The 18,473-nt window shown below is 42.5% G+C and overlaps 2 protein-coding genes across 3 annotated transcripts in view; both read left to right on the top strand.

Annotated features, from left to right (window-relative positions):
- The first annotated feature begins 466 nt into the window (after positions 1-466).
- On the top strand, positions 467-5,697 carry LOC112071442 (zinc finger protein 583-like). 2 transcript variants are annotated; one of them, XM_070439399.1, is made up of 3 exons: positions 467-593; positions 837-921; positions 979-5,697. In XM_070439399.1, the coding sequence occupies exon 3, from the start codon at positions 1,245-1,247 to the stop codon at positions 2,013-2,015; it is 771 nt and encodes a 256-aa protein (XP_070295500.1). In that variant the 5' UTR covers positions 467-593; positions 837-921; positions 979-1,244; the 3' UTR covers positions 2,016-5,697. The 2 variants fall into 2 exon arrangements, with proteins under 2 accessions (XP_070295500.1, XP_023994672.2); XM_024138904.2 differs by having other exon boundaries at positions 837-5,697.
- Positions 985-18,473, top strand: part of LOC112071437 (uncharacterized) — a 46,189-nt gene continuing 28,700 nt past the window's right edge. The window contains exons 1-5 of the mRNA XM_070439392.1: positions 985-995; positions 8,639-8,800; positions 8,970-9,081; positions 9,301-10,337; positions 11,568-11,716. Coding sequence (XP_070295493.1) covers positions 8,714-8,800; positions 8,970-9,081; positions 9,301-10,337; positions 11,568-11,716 — 1,385 coding nt within the window. The 5' untranslated portion in view covers positions 985-995; positions 8,639-8,713. The remainder of the gene's footprint in view (positions 996-8,638; positions 8,801-8,969; positions 9,082-9,300; positions 10,338-11,567; positions 11,717-18,473) is intronic.

An 18,473-nucleotide genomic window follows, 5' to 3' on the forward strand; every position in this document is an offset into this window, starting at 1 on the left:
GGATGGCCCGTTTCTACCGGTGAAATGCAGAAACGCATCTATTTGCGTGTAGTGAGGAAATTCTCGATTTTTATGAAAAATGCTATGTTAATAACATATTCATGGACATATACAGTGAAATAGAGCAGCGGTGAAATTTCCCTTTAACCAAAATTTGGTCTTGGTCAATTTTTGGGAAGTATGCAATAAATTCCCCTGATTACTTATCTATCTTGCACAAAGACACTATCATATTCTAACCAGATTCTTGATTTACTGCATTACCTATTATTTACTCATTTGAAACAATATAATGCATGGAACATAATATCGATCTATAAATAGTACTGTATATCAAGAAGTAATCCGAAAGGTTACCTTACATCCTTGCCAATTTTACACAGTGTCAATAGGGTAAAATATACCATTCAGCATTGACAGTAGCTAACCTAACCACTTCTTTTCCCCCAATCACTCTCCCAGGTGAAATACATCTCACTGGAGGCCACAGGAGCTTTGTGAAGCCAGCGGGACACAATACATGGAGAGATGACCAACCAATCACTGTTGATGAGGGGAGTGGAACCTCAACCCAGCACGTTATCGTGATAGAGGTCAGTGTAATAGTGTTACATTAAAATTACAGTAGATCAAATGTGGCCAGTTTATTTCAGAAAGGCTCCCCTCAGCTAGTCACTTGCTTACATGTACATCCTCATTTGAGCTTGTGAGACATTTATCTAATTTAACTAATATTGTACCCGTAATTTGTAAGTCGCTCTGGATAAGAGCGTCTGCTAAATGACTTAAATGTAAATGTAATGTAAATGTAATAACCTCCTCTCTTCTTGTGTCAGTCTGCAGAGGCTGTAGGTCTTAGGGTCAAGCAGGAGAGGTCTGAAGGAGAGGAGGACCCAAGACACAGCAGAGACATCCAGACTGGAGCGCCCCCTGTAGCTACGGAGGACACCACAGCCGCCCCAGTACAGCCCAGGACCCGACGCAGCATCACGGAGGTCAGTGGAACGCTGAACGCCATCAAGTCAGAGACAGACACCAAGACTTTAACTGTAACACAAAGGCTTTTACACACAGGATCTGACCATAGGTCACACCCAGAGAGACTGGGGCTGGGGAGACTGGGCTGTCTACCTGCTCCCGGCTCAGAGTATTTACTTTACGGTAACCCGAGCCCGAGGACGTTTCATTCCCATCGGGATGCGTTAGAGACGGGCAATGATCCGTCTTGTTCTTCTACTACAGAGATGGACCCTGACAACATGCCCTTGGGTTTAGAGACACAGACTGATCTGTCTAGAGAGGTCTGGAACCAGTACAGTAGTAGTGTATACTCCGAAAGGTGCTTAGATAAGAAAGGGGAGGGTTTGGTCGAAGATGAAGTGACTGTGAAAGTGGAGGGCGACATTTCTCCCACATGGAATGTAGATAGTCACCTAGGATACAGACTCTCACAGGGCAGCGATTTCTTAGATTACAGGGAAAGCTTAGAGACTAATCCAAATAACACGACCCACTCCCCTTTACACACACTCAAGGATTACAACCCAGTGTCCACTTCAATGGGGCCTTCCGATTCACACGGACATAGCCTTTTCGATCAGGTATTGAACTCAAACGACAGGGCTAGAGCCCAGGTTCAGGGAGGGGGAGCAACATTAGGCAATAGTAAAGAGAAACGGTTCCTCTGCATGTTCTGTAACAAAGGCTTCAGCTGCCCCCAGAAGGTGGAGATCCACCAGAGGGTACACACAGGGGAGAAACCCTTCAGCTGTACCCAGTGTCACATTGGCTTTGCCCAGGCTGGTGACCTGAAGAGGCACCATAGAGTCCACACAGGGGAGAAACCCTTCAACTGCCTCCAGTGTGAGAAGAGGTTTTCCCGCCAGCACCATCTGAAGATGCACCTGAAGGTCCACACGGGAGAGAGGCCGTTCGCATGTGCGCACTGTGGGAAGAGGTTCTCAGAGAAGAGCTACCTCAGAATACACCAAAAGAAAAAACATTCCACTCTATAACATAAAGTAACCATTCCACTCGATGGCGTCTGACATTTAGGTCAAACCCTACTTTAACCCTTACACTTGTGGGAATTGGCCTATATGGATGGAGCTCAATTGAAATGTTTCTTACAGAAGAAATAGGGAAAGCATATGCATAACCATGGTAGCAATCAAAGGGGAACTGTGGAGATTATGTGAAAATTATTAGACTAAAAGTGAGGACACAACAGTTCACCTGACACAAGACTGAATCCAAACATTACACTGTTGATTTTATGCACATTTTACATTTACTCTACTTTGCAGCATATGTTTAAAACAAAATCAGAAAATACTCTGGATACTTTCAGTAACATAATAAGAATATTCCTGGAAAATGTAGGGTAGGTGCAACATAAGACAAAAAAATTACAAGGGTTTGAGTGAGGTCTAATTGTTGTTTCCAAGTGGCAACACACCTCTCCAAAGTGTACACAGTTCCTGGAGCAAGCACACTTTGTTTGGAACACAACCCTGCATCCCAGCCTTTACACAATTACTGTTGCAATCCAAAAACAGTCCTTTTTAAAAAGCACAATCTGGGTCAGGTGTTCATAATTTGAAACCTTGTTCTAATGCCAACATGAATTATAAACACTAAATTATAAAATATGTCTAACACAGTGTTAGGCTTTCACAAGGCAATTCAGAGAAGCAGATCTTCATTTTCATGCACATGGAATAGAGTTATAAGTAAATTCAAATGCATGGTCTGCGGCAAATCTTCACAATACAACAAACAGGCTCATTCTGTTCAGGACAACACAGGGTATAACGCCATGTCATCTTGTAACTAGGGCTGTTGCAGTGACCATATTACTGCCACACCAGCAGTCATGAGTGATGACTGCAGTAAAATTCCACTTGTCATGGTAATCTCACTTTATGCACTCTGGACATGCTTTGGTAGTACCCAACTTGCTAACAACCATCATGTCCTAATGGCTCTATTGTCCCTCTAACCACTCTGATATCACATCAAACACATATCATCAAAACAGAATGCCTATAGTACTTTTAAAACTCACGTCACTGTGAAAATCACATTTGAAGAAAGAAGTTCAACAGCAGGTTGAAACAGTGTGAAACATGGTTGTTATGGATGTTGTTTCAAATCCTAACACAACGAAATGGACAGTACTTTCTAAGGTGATGATTAATTGAAAACACCCATACACATAAGAGTTTATGCATAGGCGTATGAGCCTAAACCCGAAAGAAAAAAACGGAATTATGATTGTGCCTTTTATACAGTACATAGCCTACCGCATATTACGCATGGCAGAAAAACATGATTTAAGATGTCTTTGGTACATAATTAGCCTATACTCCAAAACTAAACAAATTCGAGTAATCGCCTCGGAGTGTGGCCTGTATTATACTGGATAGATTGGTTACTTTATGCTACGCTCCATGAGTCGGGGAGAGAATGTATAGCTCTAGGCGATGCTGTTGGTTCATTGATTGTTTGTGCAGTGCGGCTTACAAGTTAGCCTACAATTAGTGAATTTGTATTTGATTTTGAATAGCCTAGTTATAGGGCATTTTTAATATGTTAATAATTAATTGGGTCACACATTACCGTTAGCTATACATCTCTCACCCTCCTGCGTTTCCATCTCCTCCTCGCTCTCATTTTATTCCTTTCTCGAGCGCGCAGACGGGCTGTCAACAGTTTAGTGAAATATGTTTCACTATCGATGTTCCCGAACAGATTTCAATTGGTTTGCCAAATGAAGCACTGGGTAGCTGCAGGAACAAGGTTGGTGGCCTCCATTCGCTATTCGAGTGCCTACAGATGAAATTATTTCCCCCCCCTCGGCCACTGTTGATAATGGGCCATTCTAAATCGACATTTTACATATTAGTAAAGACGAGATTAATTTGAGAATAGTCTGATGGGTGAAAATATGATCACTTGAGAGAACAGCTGTGCAGCCTGAGGCAAGGAACAAGCTTTTTTTCTTTCTACTTTCTCAAATCATCAATATCCTGTTGTCACACCATGCAGCCCATATATGTTTTGCTTTCTAAGGCATTCTAAGGTTTGTATCATTCAAAACTAAAGTTGCCAAATAACAAAAAAACTACCATATAGGACCTGTTTCAATTGATAACTTTTTTTACGCTCAACATAGCTACTTCATATGCGCAGTAATTGGAAAAATATTACTTAGATTTTATTCAGCTAAGTTCAATTATATTCTTCTTACTGTAAAATAAAATAAAATGGCACAAGACTTAAGCATATATTGTCAGTTAGACTTAACAAGCCTACAGCCTATGGCATGGAGCATAGCCAGATAACATAGGTCTACAGTACGCCAACTCGTACTCTGTTCTTCTGAAATACATTTTCTTCATATCATAATGTTTATTTAGACCTGACTAAAATAAATAATGGATTTATTGTGATGGTGTATATTAAATTAATTTATTATACTTTTTTTATGTAGATGTTCCAAAGGCCCGCATCGGCAGCTTGTATGGGCGGAGGCCTGGACATGCTAAACGTGTTTATGTTAATTAACGGTCAATTACCGTGAGACCTGCATCCTTTTGCATGACAATAACCGTCTGACAAAATTTCATGACCACAGCCCTTTTATTTTTCAGCATTTCCCTCAATTTACGTTCCCCTCACTCAGACAATATTAACATTTGCAAAAGTAGCCCAATTAGCAGGATGGAGGGAGGGAGGCATCTTCTTGTAGTGTGGTGCTCAAGTTCAGAACGTCTGTCAGTCAAAACCCATTCAGCGCTGAGACCCTGAGCTCCGACGTCATGTATAGCATGTTACTGTACAGCCACTTCGTTCCAATTTAAGCTTATCAGTGTCAAAATCTTCAATTTTCAACCCGGTAGGAGTGTAAAGGGTTAAAAAAACATTTTCATTGTCAACAGAAAAGCTCCACAGATGCATTTGGAATAAGGAGAGTAACATATTTCATTATTAAATATTCCTGAGTATAATATTGCATCCAGACATTGTTATATACACGGAGTATAGCAAACATTACCAATACCTTCCTAATATTGACTTCCCCCCCTGCACTCAGAACAGCCTCAATTCATCGAGGCTGGCCCATGTTGACTCCAATGCTTCCCACAGTTGTGTCAAGTTGGCTGGATGTACTTTGGGTGGTGGACCATTCTTGATACACACGGGAAACTGTTGAGCATGAAAAACCCAGCAACGTTGCAGTTCTTGACATAAACCGGTGTGTCAAATATTTTGTCTTGCCCATTCACCCTCTGAATGACACACACACATCTCAATTGTCTCAAGACTCCTTTAACCCGTCTCCTCCCCTTTCATCTACACTGACTGAAATGGATTTATCAAGTGACTTCAATAAGAGATCCTAGCTTTATCTGGTCAGTCTATGTAATGGAAAGAGTTCTTTAATGTTTTGTACACTCAGTGTGTAAGGCATATATAAGCCTAAAAAGTCTGTTACATATTGTGTGTAGGCTATAATGATGTTCACAAATGCCTATTTCATTACTTCTACTTAATTTTTTTCTCCCCAAGACAATTTTTTATGAGAAAATGAATGTAGTTTATCAAGTTCATGCAGAATGATGTGTATGTGTGGTTTTCATATGGTGTAATTAAAACTTGTTTATGTTTAATAAACACAAAAATGGGACTTTTCATTCTAAGACTTTCATTGAGACTCTTTAGTAAACAGTTGTGGCCAAAAGTTGAGAATGACACAAATATTAATTTTGTCTGCTGCCTCAGTTTGTATGATGGAAATTTGCCTATACTCCAGAATGTTATGAAGAGTGATCAGATGAATTGCAATTAATTGCAACATCCCTCTTTGCCATGGAAATGAACTGAATCCCCCAAAAACATTACCACTGCATTTTAGCCCTGCCACAAAGGACCAGCTGACATCATGTCAGTGATTCTCTCGTTAACACAGGTGTGAGTGTTGACGAGGACAAGGCTGGAGATCACGCTGTCATGCTGATTGAGTTCGAATAACAGACTGGAAGGTTCAAAAGGAGGGTGGTGCTTGGAATCATTGTTCTTCCTCTGTCAACCATGGTTATCTGCAAGGAAACACATGCCGTCAACATTGCTTTGCACAAAAACGGCTTCGAAGGGGAAAGGATATTGCTGCCAGTAAGATTGCACCAGAATCAACCATTTATCGGATCATCAAGAACTTCAAGGAGAGCGGTTCAATTGTTGTGAAGAAGGCTTCAGGGCGCCCAAGAAAGTCCAGCAAGAGCCAGAACCGTCTACTAAAGTTGATTCAGCTGCGGGATCGGGGCACCACCAGTACAGAGCTTGCTCAGGAATGGCAGCAGGCAGGTGTGAGTGCATCTGCACGCACAGTGAGGCAAAGACTTTTGGAGGATGGCCTGGTATCAAGAAGGGCAGCAAAGAAGCCACTTCTCTCTAGGAAAAACATCAGGGACAGATTGATATTCTGCAAAAGGTACAGGGATTGGACTGCTGAGGACTGGGGTAAAGTAATTTTCTCTGATGAATCCCCTTTCCGATTGTTTGGGGCATCCGGAAAAAAGCTTGTCCGGAAAAGACAAGGTGAGCGCTACCATCAGTCCTGTGTCATGCCAACAGTAAAGCATCCTGAGACCATTCATGTGTGGGGTTACTTCTCAGCCAAGGGAGTGGGCTCACTCACAATTTTGCCTAAGAACACAGCCATGAATAAAGAATGATACCAACACATCCTCCGAGAGCAACTTCTCCCAACCATCCAGGAACAGTTTGGTGATGAACAATGCCTTTTCCAGCATGATGGAGCACCTTGCTATAAGGAAAAAGTGATAACTAAGTGGCTCGGGGAACAAAACATTGATATTTTGGGTCCATGGCCAGGAAACTCCCCAGACCTTAATCCCATTGAGAACTTGTGGTCAATCCTCAAGAGGCGGGTGGACAAACAAAAACCCACAAATTCTGACAAACTCCAAGCATTGATTATGCAAGAATAGGCTGCCACCAATCAGGATGTGGCCCAGAAGTTAATTGACAGCATGCTAGGGTGGATTGCAGAGGTCTTGAAAAAGAAGGGTCAACACTACAAATATTGATTCTTTGCATCAACTTCATGTAATTGTCAATAAAAGCCTTTGACACTTATGAAATGCTTGTAATTATACTTCAGTATTACATAGTAACATCTGACAAAAATATCTAAAGACTCTGAAGCAGCAAACTTTGTGGAAATTAATATTTGTGTCATTCTCAAAACTTTTGGCCACGACTGTACATCACGTCTGATCTCACCCTATTCTGCATACACCTGATTATGCTTTATACACTTACTAAATATACCTACACTAACAAACACCTACTGTACACCTCAAAATAGTTTAGTCAGGTTTGTCTAATGATGACTTATCATAGCCAACTTATTCTTTACCAACAACATATGTCTACAATGATAATAATGCAATTTAAAAAATCAAAAGGTCCAGACAAAACAGGACAGATAAAAAGAGTTAGAGGTATGAGTTTATTTTATTTTTACAGGGACAGTGCACATTAATCAACGTTTCAGTAAAAGTGCCGGTTTTATCCAGCCGGCTAATTTTCAACCGCAGTCCCTGGGCAGGTTATTAAAAACAATTAAACTATAGACAATCATTGAGCAGTGAGCACACGCAGAGCAACATAGGACAAGCAAGACATAGCATACAGACAGAGCAACATAGGACAAGCAAGACATAGCATACAGACAGAGCAACATAGGACAAGCAAGACGTAGCATACAGACAGAGCAACATAAAACAAAAAGCAGCAAGACAAAATTCATAAAAGCAACAAAGTGTTTCCACACCTCATAAGCTACAGACAACATGGAAAGCGGCAATACACAGCTAGAGATTATGTTCACAAATCTGATTGACCTTTAGCCATGTCTTCATGCCTTTTGTGAAAGTGTGATATGTGGTGCAGTTATGTGTGTCTGATGGCAGTGTATTCCAGAGATGGGAAGCTCTCACAGAGAAAGCGGATTTACTAAAGGTGCTTTTCCTTAAGGGAACTATACAGTCACCTCTCATGGCAGACCTTGTGGATCTGCTGCCATATGTTTGGGTTTTCTGTTTAACAAAAATACTGAGTGGAGGGGGAGCCAGGCCATTTAGGATCTTGAATACAAYACATGCYTCYGTGTATTGCACAAGATTTTCCCAACTCAGGAGCTCATGCTTTCTGAAGATGTAACAGTGATGATGGCTATTGGGCTTCCTATCAAGCACTTTGAGAGCCTGTTTGTAGACAGACTGAATAGGTTTTAATGTTGTACAGCAAGCTTGGGCCCAACTAGTCAAGGGGTTGGGTAGAGGATACGAACCTGGTTTAGGGTAAGGGTTTAGGTTGGGCGAACACAGGGGAACTAGGAAGGCACAAAAGGGGATGGGGTGACAGAGTCAATCATGGACGCTAGGCTATATGATAGGTTTAACAACAATGAAGCTATTCTGTAACTACAGTATAGGACTCGAACGGATGGGTAAACACTCCATGTTGAAAGTGTTTTTATTATCTGTGTGTGTACGTACCTGAGGGAGTCTATGTCTGTGTAATCTGTATCACCTGTCTCTTCCAGGAGGAGGAGGGTCCAGAGGTGCTGCTGGTGAAGGAGGAGAGGTGTGAGGAGGGTCTGGGGAACCCAGAGGGAACCATGGTCATGGAGGACAACCAGACTACATCTCCTGAACCCACAGAGGAACCAGCTGAGCAGAACAGGTTCACACACAGTCTCACTGAGGTGAGCCTTTGAATTATCAAACCATTAGAGTATCAAGTAATCAAATCAACTAACATGTTTGCATTGTACTCATAGCAATCCCTCATTGCCCAATCAGTAGATGCTCCATAGCAGGTTGCTCATATCAGATGTCTTGATCCAACATCCTCTCACTCTGTATCTCTTACAGTCAGTAGACATGGAGGATGGGAAGCCTGATCTGCTGCTGGTCAAAGAAGAGACAATAGAAGACGGACCAGAGAGCATTGATCTGCTGAGTGGACTAAAGATGGGGGAGCAAGGTAAGAGAGAAATACATATAGCCTACATACAGTAATAGATCTTCAATGGGAATAGTGATGCACCTGGCTATTATTTTCATTCATAAAATCAAATCAATACAACTTCTTTAAATACCAAAAAACGAAATAGTTACTTCACCAGGTAATTGACTCAAAACTAAATGTGTAGAGTTTCCTCTGACATGTTTGTAAAGTCTATTTTGTAACCCCTTCCTGCAGGTGGTTGGCTGGAGGCTAACAGAGGAGACTGGACAGCCATCTTGGATTCCCAGACAGGTGCATCCAAGGGCTCAGGGGATGACATCACTGTGCAGTCCAGGACCAGAGGCGACATAGTGGAGGTCAGTGGATGGGACAGCATCGTCAACTCTGGGCTGGGGTACAACACTGTTAACCACAACCAGAAACAGACAGTCGAACACAAAACGACATCTGAACTTAGTCTCCATGACAACAGACTGGCTGAGACCTGGGCGAGGCGTAGACTTGGTCTCCGGGGACGGGGAGGTGTCAGTTTGTGGCGGAAGAGAATAGAAACGGACTCGGCTAGCGATGCTCCGTCCTGCTCCTATAGTTGTGATTCAGAGAGACTGATGGGGCCTCAGGTTAACCCCCTAACAGGTGCTGCCTTCAGCCTGCCTTCTATAGGATCTATCAACTGGAACATGGACCCTGTGACAACACAGACACTCCCTGGCCTTCGTCCTCCTCACACTCTCCTAATGTTAAACCAGACCTCAGACAACACAAGTACCTCAACACTAAATGGCTACACAAGCCCTTTGACCAATGACAGTAGTAGAGATGGAATCAGTAAAGGTGGCTGCGCCAAAGAGAAGAGCTTCCCGTGTTCGTTCTGTGAGAAAGCCTTCAATTTCCCCAAACAGGTGGAGATCCACCAGAGGATTCACACGGGGGAGAAACCATTCCTCTGCCACCTATGCCGGGTCAGTTTCTCACACTCGTCCAGCCTGAAAAGGCACCAGAGGGTCCACACCGGGGTGAAACCCTTCAGCTGTACCCAGTGTCACATGCGTTTCGCCCAGGCTGGTGACCTGAAAAGGCACCAGAGGGTCCACACAGGGGAGAAACCATACAGCTGTACTCAGTGTGAGAAGAGGTTCTCCCACCAGCACAAGCTGAAGATGCACCTGAAGATCCACACGGGAGAGAGGCCATTCACCTGTACGCACTGCGGGAAGAGGTTCTCAGAGAAGAGCTACCTCAGGATACACCAGCAGAAAAACCATTCCACTCTATAAAATAGAAAGTAACCTTTTCACTCGTTAGATGTTTAGATCAAACCCTGCATTAAACACAAAGATGAATTTTCATTGTCAACAGAAAATAGCCACAGATGCATTTGGAATAACAAGAGTAACAGATTTCAGTGTTGAATATTCCTGGGTAGAATATTGCATCCAGACATTGTGTGATATATAATCCTGCAAAGTCTGCTACATATTGTTTGTACTGTGTAGGATATATGATGTTCACAAATGCCTATTTCATTACTTCCATTCAACTATTAAATGTTTTTCCCAAGACACTTTTTAATGAGAAAATGAATAAAGTATATCAAGTACATGCCGATTTAATTGATACGTGTATGTGTGGTTTTCATATGGTGTATTTAAAACGTGTTTGTTTAATAAACACAAAATGGGACTTTTCATTCTAAGACTTTCATTGAGACTCTCTTTAGTACACATCACATCTGATCTCACCCTATTCTGCATACACACAACAGCACTTTAAAACCAATATACACTTAAATATACCCACACACTAACAAACACCTACTGTACACGTCAAAATAGTTTAGTCAGGTTTGTCTGACTTGATTTATCATAGCTGACTTATTTTTACCCACAACATATTTATGTAGTGGGGATGGGTAAACACTCCATGTCACTCCGTGTCTGTGTGTACGTACCCAAGGGAGTGTACAATGAGTATACCAAACATTAGGAACACCTTCCTAATATTGAGTTGTACCCCCTTTTGCCCTCAGAACAGCCTCAATTCGTCTGGTCATGGACTCTACACGGTGTTGAAAGCGTTCCACAGGGATGTTGACTCCAACGCTTCCCACAGTTGTGTCAAGTTGGCTGGATGCACATTGGGGGGTGGACCATTCTTGATACACATGGGAAACTGTTGAGCATGAAAAACCCAGCAGCGTTGCAGTTCTTGAGATAAACCGGTGTGCCTGGCACCTACTACCATACCCCGTTCATAGGCACATTCACCCTCTGAATGGCACACATGCACAATCCATGTCTCAATTGTCTCAAGGCTTAAAAATCATTTTTTAACCTGTCTCCTCCCCTTCACCTACACTGATTGAAGTGGATTTAACAAGTGACATCAATAAGGGATCGTAGCTTTCACCTGGATTCACCTAGTCAGTCTGCCATGGAAAGAGCAGGGATTCTTAATATTTTGTAAACTCAGTTGATGTCTGTATCACCTGTCTCTTCCAGGAAGAGGAGGATCCAGAGGTGCTTCTGGTGAAGGAGGAGGGGTATGAGGAGGGTCTGGGAAACCCTGAGGGGAGAACCAGACTACACCTCCTCCTGAAGCCACAGAGGAACCAGCTGAACAGCACAGGACCACACAGAGTCTCACTGAGGTGAGCCCACTGTGAACTACTGTCTGTATGGTATTAGGTTAGGGCCTGTATCCACAAACCCTCTCAGAGAAGGAGTGCTGATCTAGGATCATTTTAGCCTTTTAGATCATAATGAATATGGTTATTTGTAAAGATCTTAGATCAACACTCCTAGTCTTAGACGCTTTGTGGATATGGGCCCTGGTCTTGACAAATTTTGTGTTAAGTGTAGAACCATGCCTTAGAATTACCAAACCATCAAAGGCATAGTTCGGGATTCTGGCAATGGATCCCTTTATCCACTTCCCCAGAGTCAGGTGGATACCATTTTTACGTCTCTACATCCAGTATGCAGAAAGTTAGAGGTAATTTCATGAGTCAATGCTAACTATACCATATTTTGTTACATTACAGCCTTGTTCTAAAATGGATTCAATCAAAAAAAATCTCATCAATCTACACACAATACTCCATAATGACAAAGCGAAAATAGATATTTTTACCTTATTTTCATAAGTATTTAGACCTTTGCTAAACTGAACAATTGGGCCTTGGTCAGGGAGGTGACGAAGAACCCGATGGTCACTCTTACAGAGCTCCAGAGTTCCTCTGTTTAGAAGGGAGAACCTTCCAGAAGGACAACCATCTCTGCAGCACTCCATCAAACAGGTCTTTATGGTAGAGTGGCCATGCGGAAGCTACTCCTCAGTAAACGGCACGACAGCATGCTTAGAGTTTGCCAAAAGGCCCCTAAAGGACTCTCCGACCATGAGAAACAAGATTCTCTGGTCTGATGAAACCAAGATTGAACTCTTTGGCCTGAACTTACAGCCTTATTCTAAAATAACCGCCATAAACTAAGTCTTTTTTTGGGGTGTGATAACGAACAGCTGACTTTATACGGAAATAGGAATTTTCGAATCTGAATTCTCTGTGGCCGTGTATGGAAATTGTCTTTCTGGGCCGGGTGTCAGTTAAACTACAATACCAAAGCAATTCATATCTTGCAATAAACTACTTTAACCTCAAGAGAAGAATAAATGTAAAAATAAAAAGCATAATGTTCTCGTACTTAAACAGTCCTGATCAGATAGGTCTAGACAATATCCAAAACAACTAACAATACACAGAATTCATACATTTTCAGTAATTTACAACACAATACCACAACAATGTTTTTCAATCTGGGAGGTCAACTCAATAAAGTATTCTATAATTTCGCTGTGTGTTTTGGATGCCATTAAAATGTGCCAGAAGAGGGCTAGTTCTGCAAAAAGTTCTTAACCCGGGGGATCCTGGCTGGCTACTTTTTCTATTTGGCTGGCTACTCCATGTGCTTGTGGAAAACACTAAGCCCTACCATGGACGTCCAGTGTCGGTCGGTGCTCAGTGAGTGAGGATGCTTGTTACAGTAAATGGAAAGAGGGTAGTAATTCTGTTACCAATTTATTATCCTTCCTCCTCATGAGTGTAAACTGTGTAACAAGAGTTTCTAAGTAACCTTATCAGACATAGGAGTGTCCACAATGGGGAGAAATCGTAGCAGTGTGGTTTTAGATGTACACAGGGGATATCTGGGAACCATTCTTTAGCTGACATATAGTTATCATGTGAAATGTCTTGGGGTAAGAAGATAATTCATCACCCTCGGCATTATTCCTATTTTGTTGCATTACAACCTGTAATTTAAATCGATTTTTATTTGGATTTCATGTAATCGACATACACAAAATAGTCCAAATTGATGAAGTGAAATGAAAATAATTACTTGTTAAAAAAAAAAAAAATTAAATGGAAAAGTGGTGCGTGCATATGTATTCAACCCCTTTGCTATGAAGCCCCTAAATAAGATCTGGTGCAACCAATTACCCTCAGAAGTCACACAATTAGTTAGATTGCACACAGATGGACTTTATTTAAGTGTCACATGATCTGAGTATATATACACCCCAGAGTCTGCAACGCCACTAAGCAAGTGGCACCATGAAGACCAAGGAGCTCTCCAAACAAAGTTGTGCAGAAGTACAGATAAGGGATGGGTTATAAAAATATATCAGAAACTTTGAACATCCCATGGAGCACCATTAAATCCATTGTTTAAAAAATGGAAAGAATATGGCACCACAACAAACCTGCCAAGAGAGGGCCACCCACCAAAACTCACAGACCAGGCAAGGAAGGCTTTAATCAGAGAGGCAACAAAGAGACCAAAGATAACCCTGAAGGAGCTGCAAAGCTCCACAGTGGAGATTGGTGTATCTGTCCATAGGACCACTTTAAGCCGTATACTCCACAGAACTGGGCTTTACGGAAGAGTGGCCAGAAAAAAGCCCTTGCTTAAGCAAACATGTTTGGTGTTCGCCAAAAGGCATGTGGGAGACTCCCCAAACATATGGAAGAAGGTACTCTGGTCAGATGAGACACAAATTTAGCTTTTTGGCCATCAAGGAAAACGCTATGTCTGGCGCAAACCCAACACCTCTCATCACCCCGAAAACACCTGTTTTTCCATCAGCGGGGACTGGGAAACTGGTCAGAATTGAAGGAATGATGGATGGCGCTAAATACAGGGAAATTCTTGAGGGAAACCTGTTTCAGTCTCCCAGAGATTTGAGACTGGGAAGGAGGTTCACCTTCCAGCAGGACAATGACCCTAAGCATACTGCTAAAGCAACACTCAAGTGGTTAAGGGGAAACATTTAAATGTCTTGGAATGGCTAGTCAAAGCCCAGACCTCAACAATTGAGTATCTGTGGTATGACTTAAAGAATGCTGTACACCAGCGGACCCATCCAACTTGAAGAAGCTGGAGCAGTTTTGCCTTGAAGAATGGGCAAAGATCCCAGTGCCTAGATGTGCCAAACTTTTAGAGACATACCCCAAGACACTTGCAGCTGTAACTGCTGCAAAAGGTGGCTCTTGGGGGGGGGGGGGGGGGGGGGTGAATAGTTATGCACGCTCAAGTTTTCTGTTTTATTTTTTGTTTGTTTCACAATAAAAAATATTTTGTATCTTCAAAGTGGTAGGCATGTTGTGTCAATCAAATGATACAACCCCCAAAAATCTATTTTATATTCCAGGTTGTAAGGCAACAAAATAGGAAAAATGCCAAGGGGGTGAATACTTTCGCAAGCCACTGTATCACTCAACAACCCCTTTGTTAACTTTTCATTTGAAACGGGCTTGTGTAAATATGTTTTTAGAGAAACTAAACCTAGGCTAGAACAAGGTCAGTTTAATATTTAACATACTGAGGTGATGTACACTGAACAAAAATATAAACGCAACATATAAAGTGTTGGTCCCATGTTTTATGAGCTGAAATAAAAGATCCCGGAAATTGTCCATACGCACAAAAAGCTTATTTCTCTAAAATGTGTTTACATCTGTGTTAGAGAGCATTTCTCCTTTGCCAAGATAATCCATCTACCTAACAGGTGTGGCATATTAAGAATTACACAGGTGCAGTTTGTGCTGGGGACAATAAAAGGTCACTCAACACAACGCCACAGAAGTCTCAAGTTTTGAGGGAGCGTGCAATTGGCATGCTGGCTGCAGGAATGTCCACCAGAGCTGTTGCCAGATAATTGAATGTTCATTTGTCTACCATAAGCCACCTCTAATGTCAATTTAGAGAATTTGGCAGTACATCCAACCGGCGTCACAACCACAGACCACGTGTCTCCACGCCAGCCCAGGACCTCCACATCCGGCTTATTCACCTGCGGGATTGTCTGAGACCAGCCATCCGGACAGCTGATGAAACCGAAGAATTTCTGCTCACAATGGTCAGAAACCGTCTCAGGGAAGCCCAGCTGCGTGCTCGTCGTCCTCACCAGGGTCTTGACCTGATTGCAGTCTGGCATCGTGACCGACTTAAGTGGGAAAATGCACACCTTCGATGGCCACTGGCATGCTAGAAAAGTGTACTCTTCACGGATGAATCCCAGTTTCAACTGTACCGGCCAGATGGCAAACAGCGTGTATGGTGTCGTGTGGGCGAATGGTTTGCTGATGTGATGAGATCCTGATGCCCATTGCCATGCTATTCATCCGCCGCCATCACCTCATGTTTCAGTATAATGCAATGACCACATGTCGCAAGGATCGGTACACAATTCCTGGAAGCTGAAAATGTCCCAGTTCTTCCATGGCCTGCATACTCACCATACATGTCACCCAATTGAGCATGTTTGGGATGCTCTGGGTCGACACGTACGACAGCGTGTTTCACTTCCCGCCAATATCCAGCAACATCGCACAGCCATTGAAGAGTGGGACAACATTCCACAGGACACAAACAACTGCCTGATCAACTATATGGGAAGGAGATGTGTTGCGCTGCATGAGGCAAATGGTGGTCTGATACTGACTGGTTTTCTGAACCAGCCGCTACTTTGTTTTAAAAGGTATCTGTGACCAATATATGCATCTGTATTCCCAGTCATGTGCAAGCCATATATTAGGGCCTCGTTTATTTATTTCAATTGACTGATTTCCTTATATGAACTGTAAATCGTATTTTTGTTCAGTGTAGATGGAATAAAGTAATTATATTATTTTCTACTCTGTTCTTGCTAACACACTGTTCTTTCTAAACAAGTGCTCTGAGCTTGAAAGATGTTGATCATAGGAGATTTGATGTGTAATGTAATAAGCAGTTCTGCATTTCAAAAGGACAGCGTGCATACCTTTTTCATTCAACCACACCCTTTGAGCTATGACGTCATGTCGCCAACCAATAAGATCCTTTCTATTAAGTAAAGCAGAGGCCAAGAGATTAGTGTTTTTTTATGCTTAAACACTAACAGCGATTCTTGAAGCACCATCTCTGAAACCATTAACACTTGTAGCCAATGCTTTAACCAAGTGTGCCAAACTGAATGCACGTTCTCTGCTTTACACTCAGTTTGCAATTTAATAACATACTTCTAGCAAAACTGTAAACATTGGTCTCTACATTGCTACACAATTTCGCCATTTGCCTTTCCACATGTGAAAACACTTTTAGATAATGAGTTCACTTACAAATCAGAGCTTGAGCACTATAAAGGCCACAGGTAAACATTTGGTTTGGACAACAATGGAGGCCAGTATTGGACAGAGAGTAAGAGGGGTGAGAACTAGAGGAGGACGAGGAGGTGAAGTAGGACGGGGAGAAGGAGAGGACGAGGAGTCAGGAACACAATAACTGATGAAATCAGAGCGACTGTGGTTGACCATGTTGTCAACCATGGGACGAGCATGAGGGAGACTGGGCAACGGGTTCAACCAAATCTGAGCCGCTATAATGTTACAGGTATCATCTGGATATTTCGAAATGAGACTAAGTGCTGTAGTCTTACTGGTACAGTAATATGTACTGTACGTTCATAATGAGAAGGATCTATCACTAAAACCATTCAAATGTTTTTACAGAACTGCAAGAAAACCAGCATCTGGCGGAAGAGGTCGACTGTTCACCCCAGAGCAGGAGACCCACATTGTAAATATGGTCATTGCAAATAACTGCATCAGACTCAGAGAACTGCAGGACCACATAATGGCAGATAACACCGTATTCCAAAACGTCAACAGAGTGAGTCTCTCTGCACTGTCTCGTCTACTGAAACGCAATAGAATTAGGATGAAGCAGCTGTACAGAGTCCCTTTCGAAAGAAACTCAGACCGTGTAAAACAACTGAGATATGAATATGTGCAGGTAAGCTATACTATCCTATCACTGGTACTGCATCTGGAAGTATATGGTGCTACATCATATTGACTGATCCCTGTCTTTTCCTACTGTGCTACATTGTTTTGTCTCTTTCAGAGTGTCATGGAGCTAGAAGCAGATGCAGTGCATCATGAGCTAATATATGTGGACGAGGCAGGTTTCAACCTTGCAAAAACAAGGAGCCGCGGCAGAAATATCATTGGACACCGTGCCATCATCAACGTCCCGGGACAACGTGGTGGCAACATAACAATGTGTGCGGCTATTAGTCAAAACGGCGTCCTTCACCATCATGCAATCCTAGGCCCATACAACACTGCACACATTATCATATTTCTGGACACCCTCCATAACAGACTAATCCCTAATGACCAGGGGCCAGAGCAGCCCAGGTACGTTATCATCTGGGACAATGTTAGTTTCCACCGGGCTGCTGTGGTCCGCAATTGGTTCACAGGTCACCCACTTTTCATCTCACTCAATCTCCCCCCATACTCTCCGTTCTTGAATCCTATTGAAGAATTCTTCTCTGCATGGCGTTGGAAGGTGTACGATCGCCAGCCCCACCAACGCATACCCCTTCTACAGGCAATGGAGGAGGCTTGTGGAGACATCGATCAGGGGTCATGCCAGGCCTGGATACGGGACTCCAGGCGATACTTTCCACGCTGCCTAGCTCAAGACAACATCGCATGTGATGTGGATGAAGTCTTATGGCCAGACCCACAAAGGCGGCGAGATTTAGCCTAATTTTCTTCTGTTCTTTTTTTTCTAACACAAATGTTTTTGTTTTCTTCTACTGCGCTTTTGTTGTTTGAGGAGAACATTGAGGGGAAAAAACCTTTTCCCCCTTATTTGTATTGATAGTTTGTTATGTTCGGAATACACATCCATAATTTACACATTTGGATACCTGTGTTTACTACATGTATGACAAAACTTTATTGCAAACTGCTATGCCCTGCACACAGAAAAAGTAAAAGCCACAAGTGTTTTTCATTTGTACTATCAGTGCGTAGTTGGTGCTTCGTGTGCTTATTCAAAAGATGGTTTGTGTGTACT

Source organism: Salvelinus sp. IW2-2015, unplaced genomic scaffold (genome assembly GCF_002910315.2).
Source record: "Salvelinus sp. IW2-2015 unplaced genomic scaffold, ASM291031v2 Un_scaffold1615, whole genome shotgun sequence".
In the NCBI taxonomy this organism is placed as follows: domain Eukaryota; kingdom Metazoa; phylum Chordata; class Actinopteri; order Salmoniformes; family Salmonidae; genus Salvelinus; species Salvelinus sp. IW2-2015.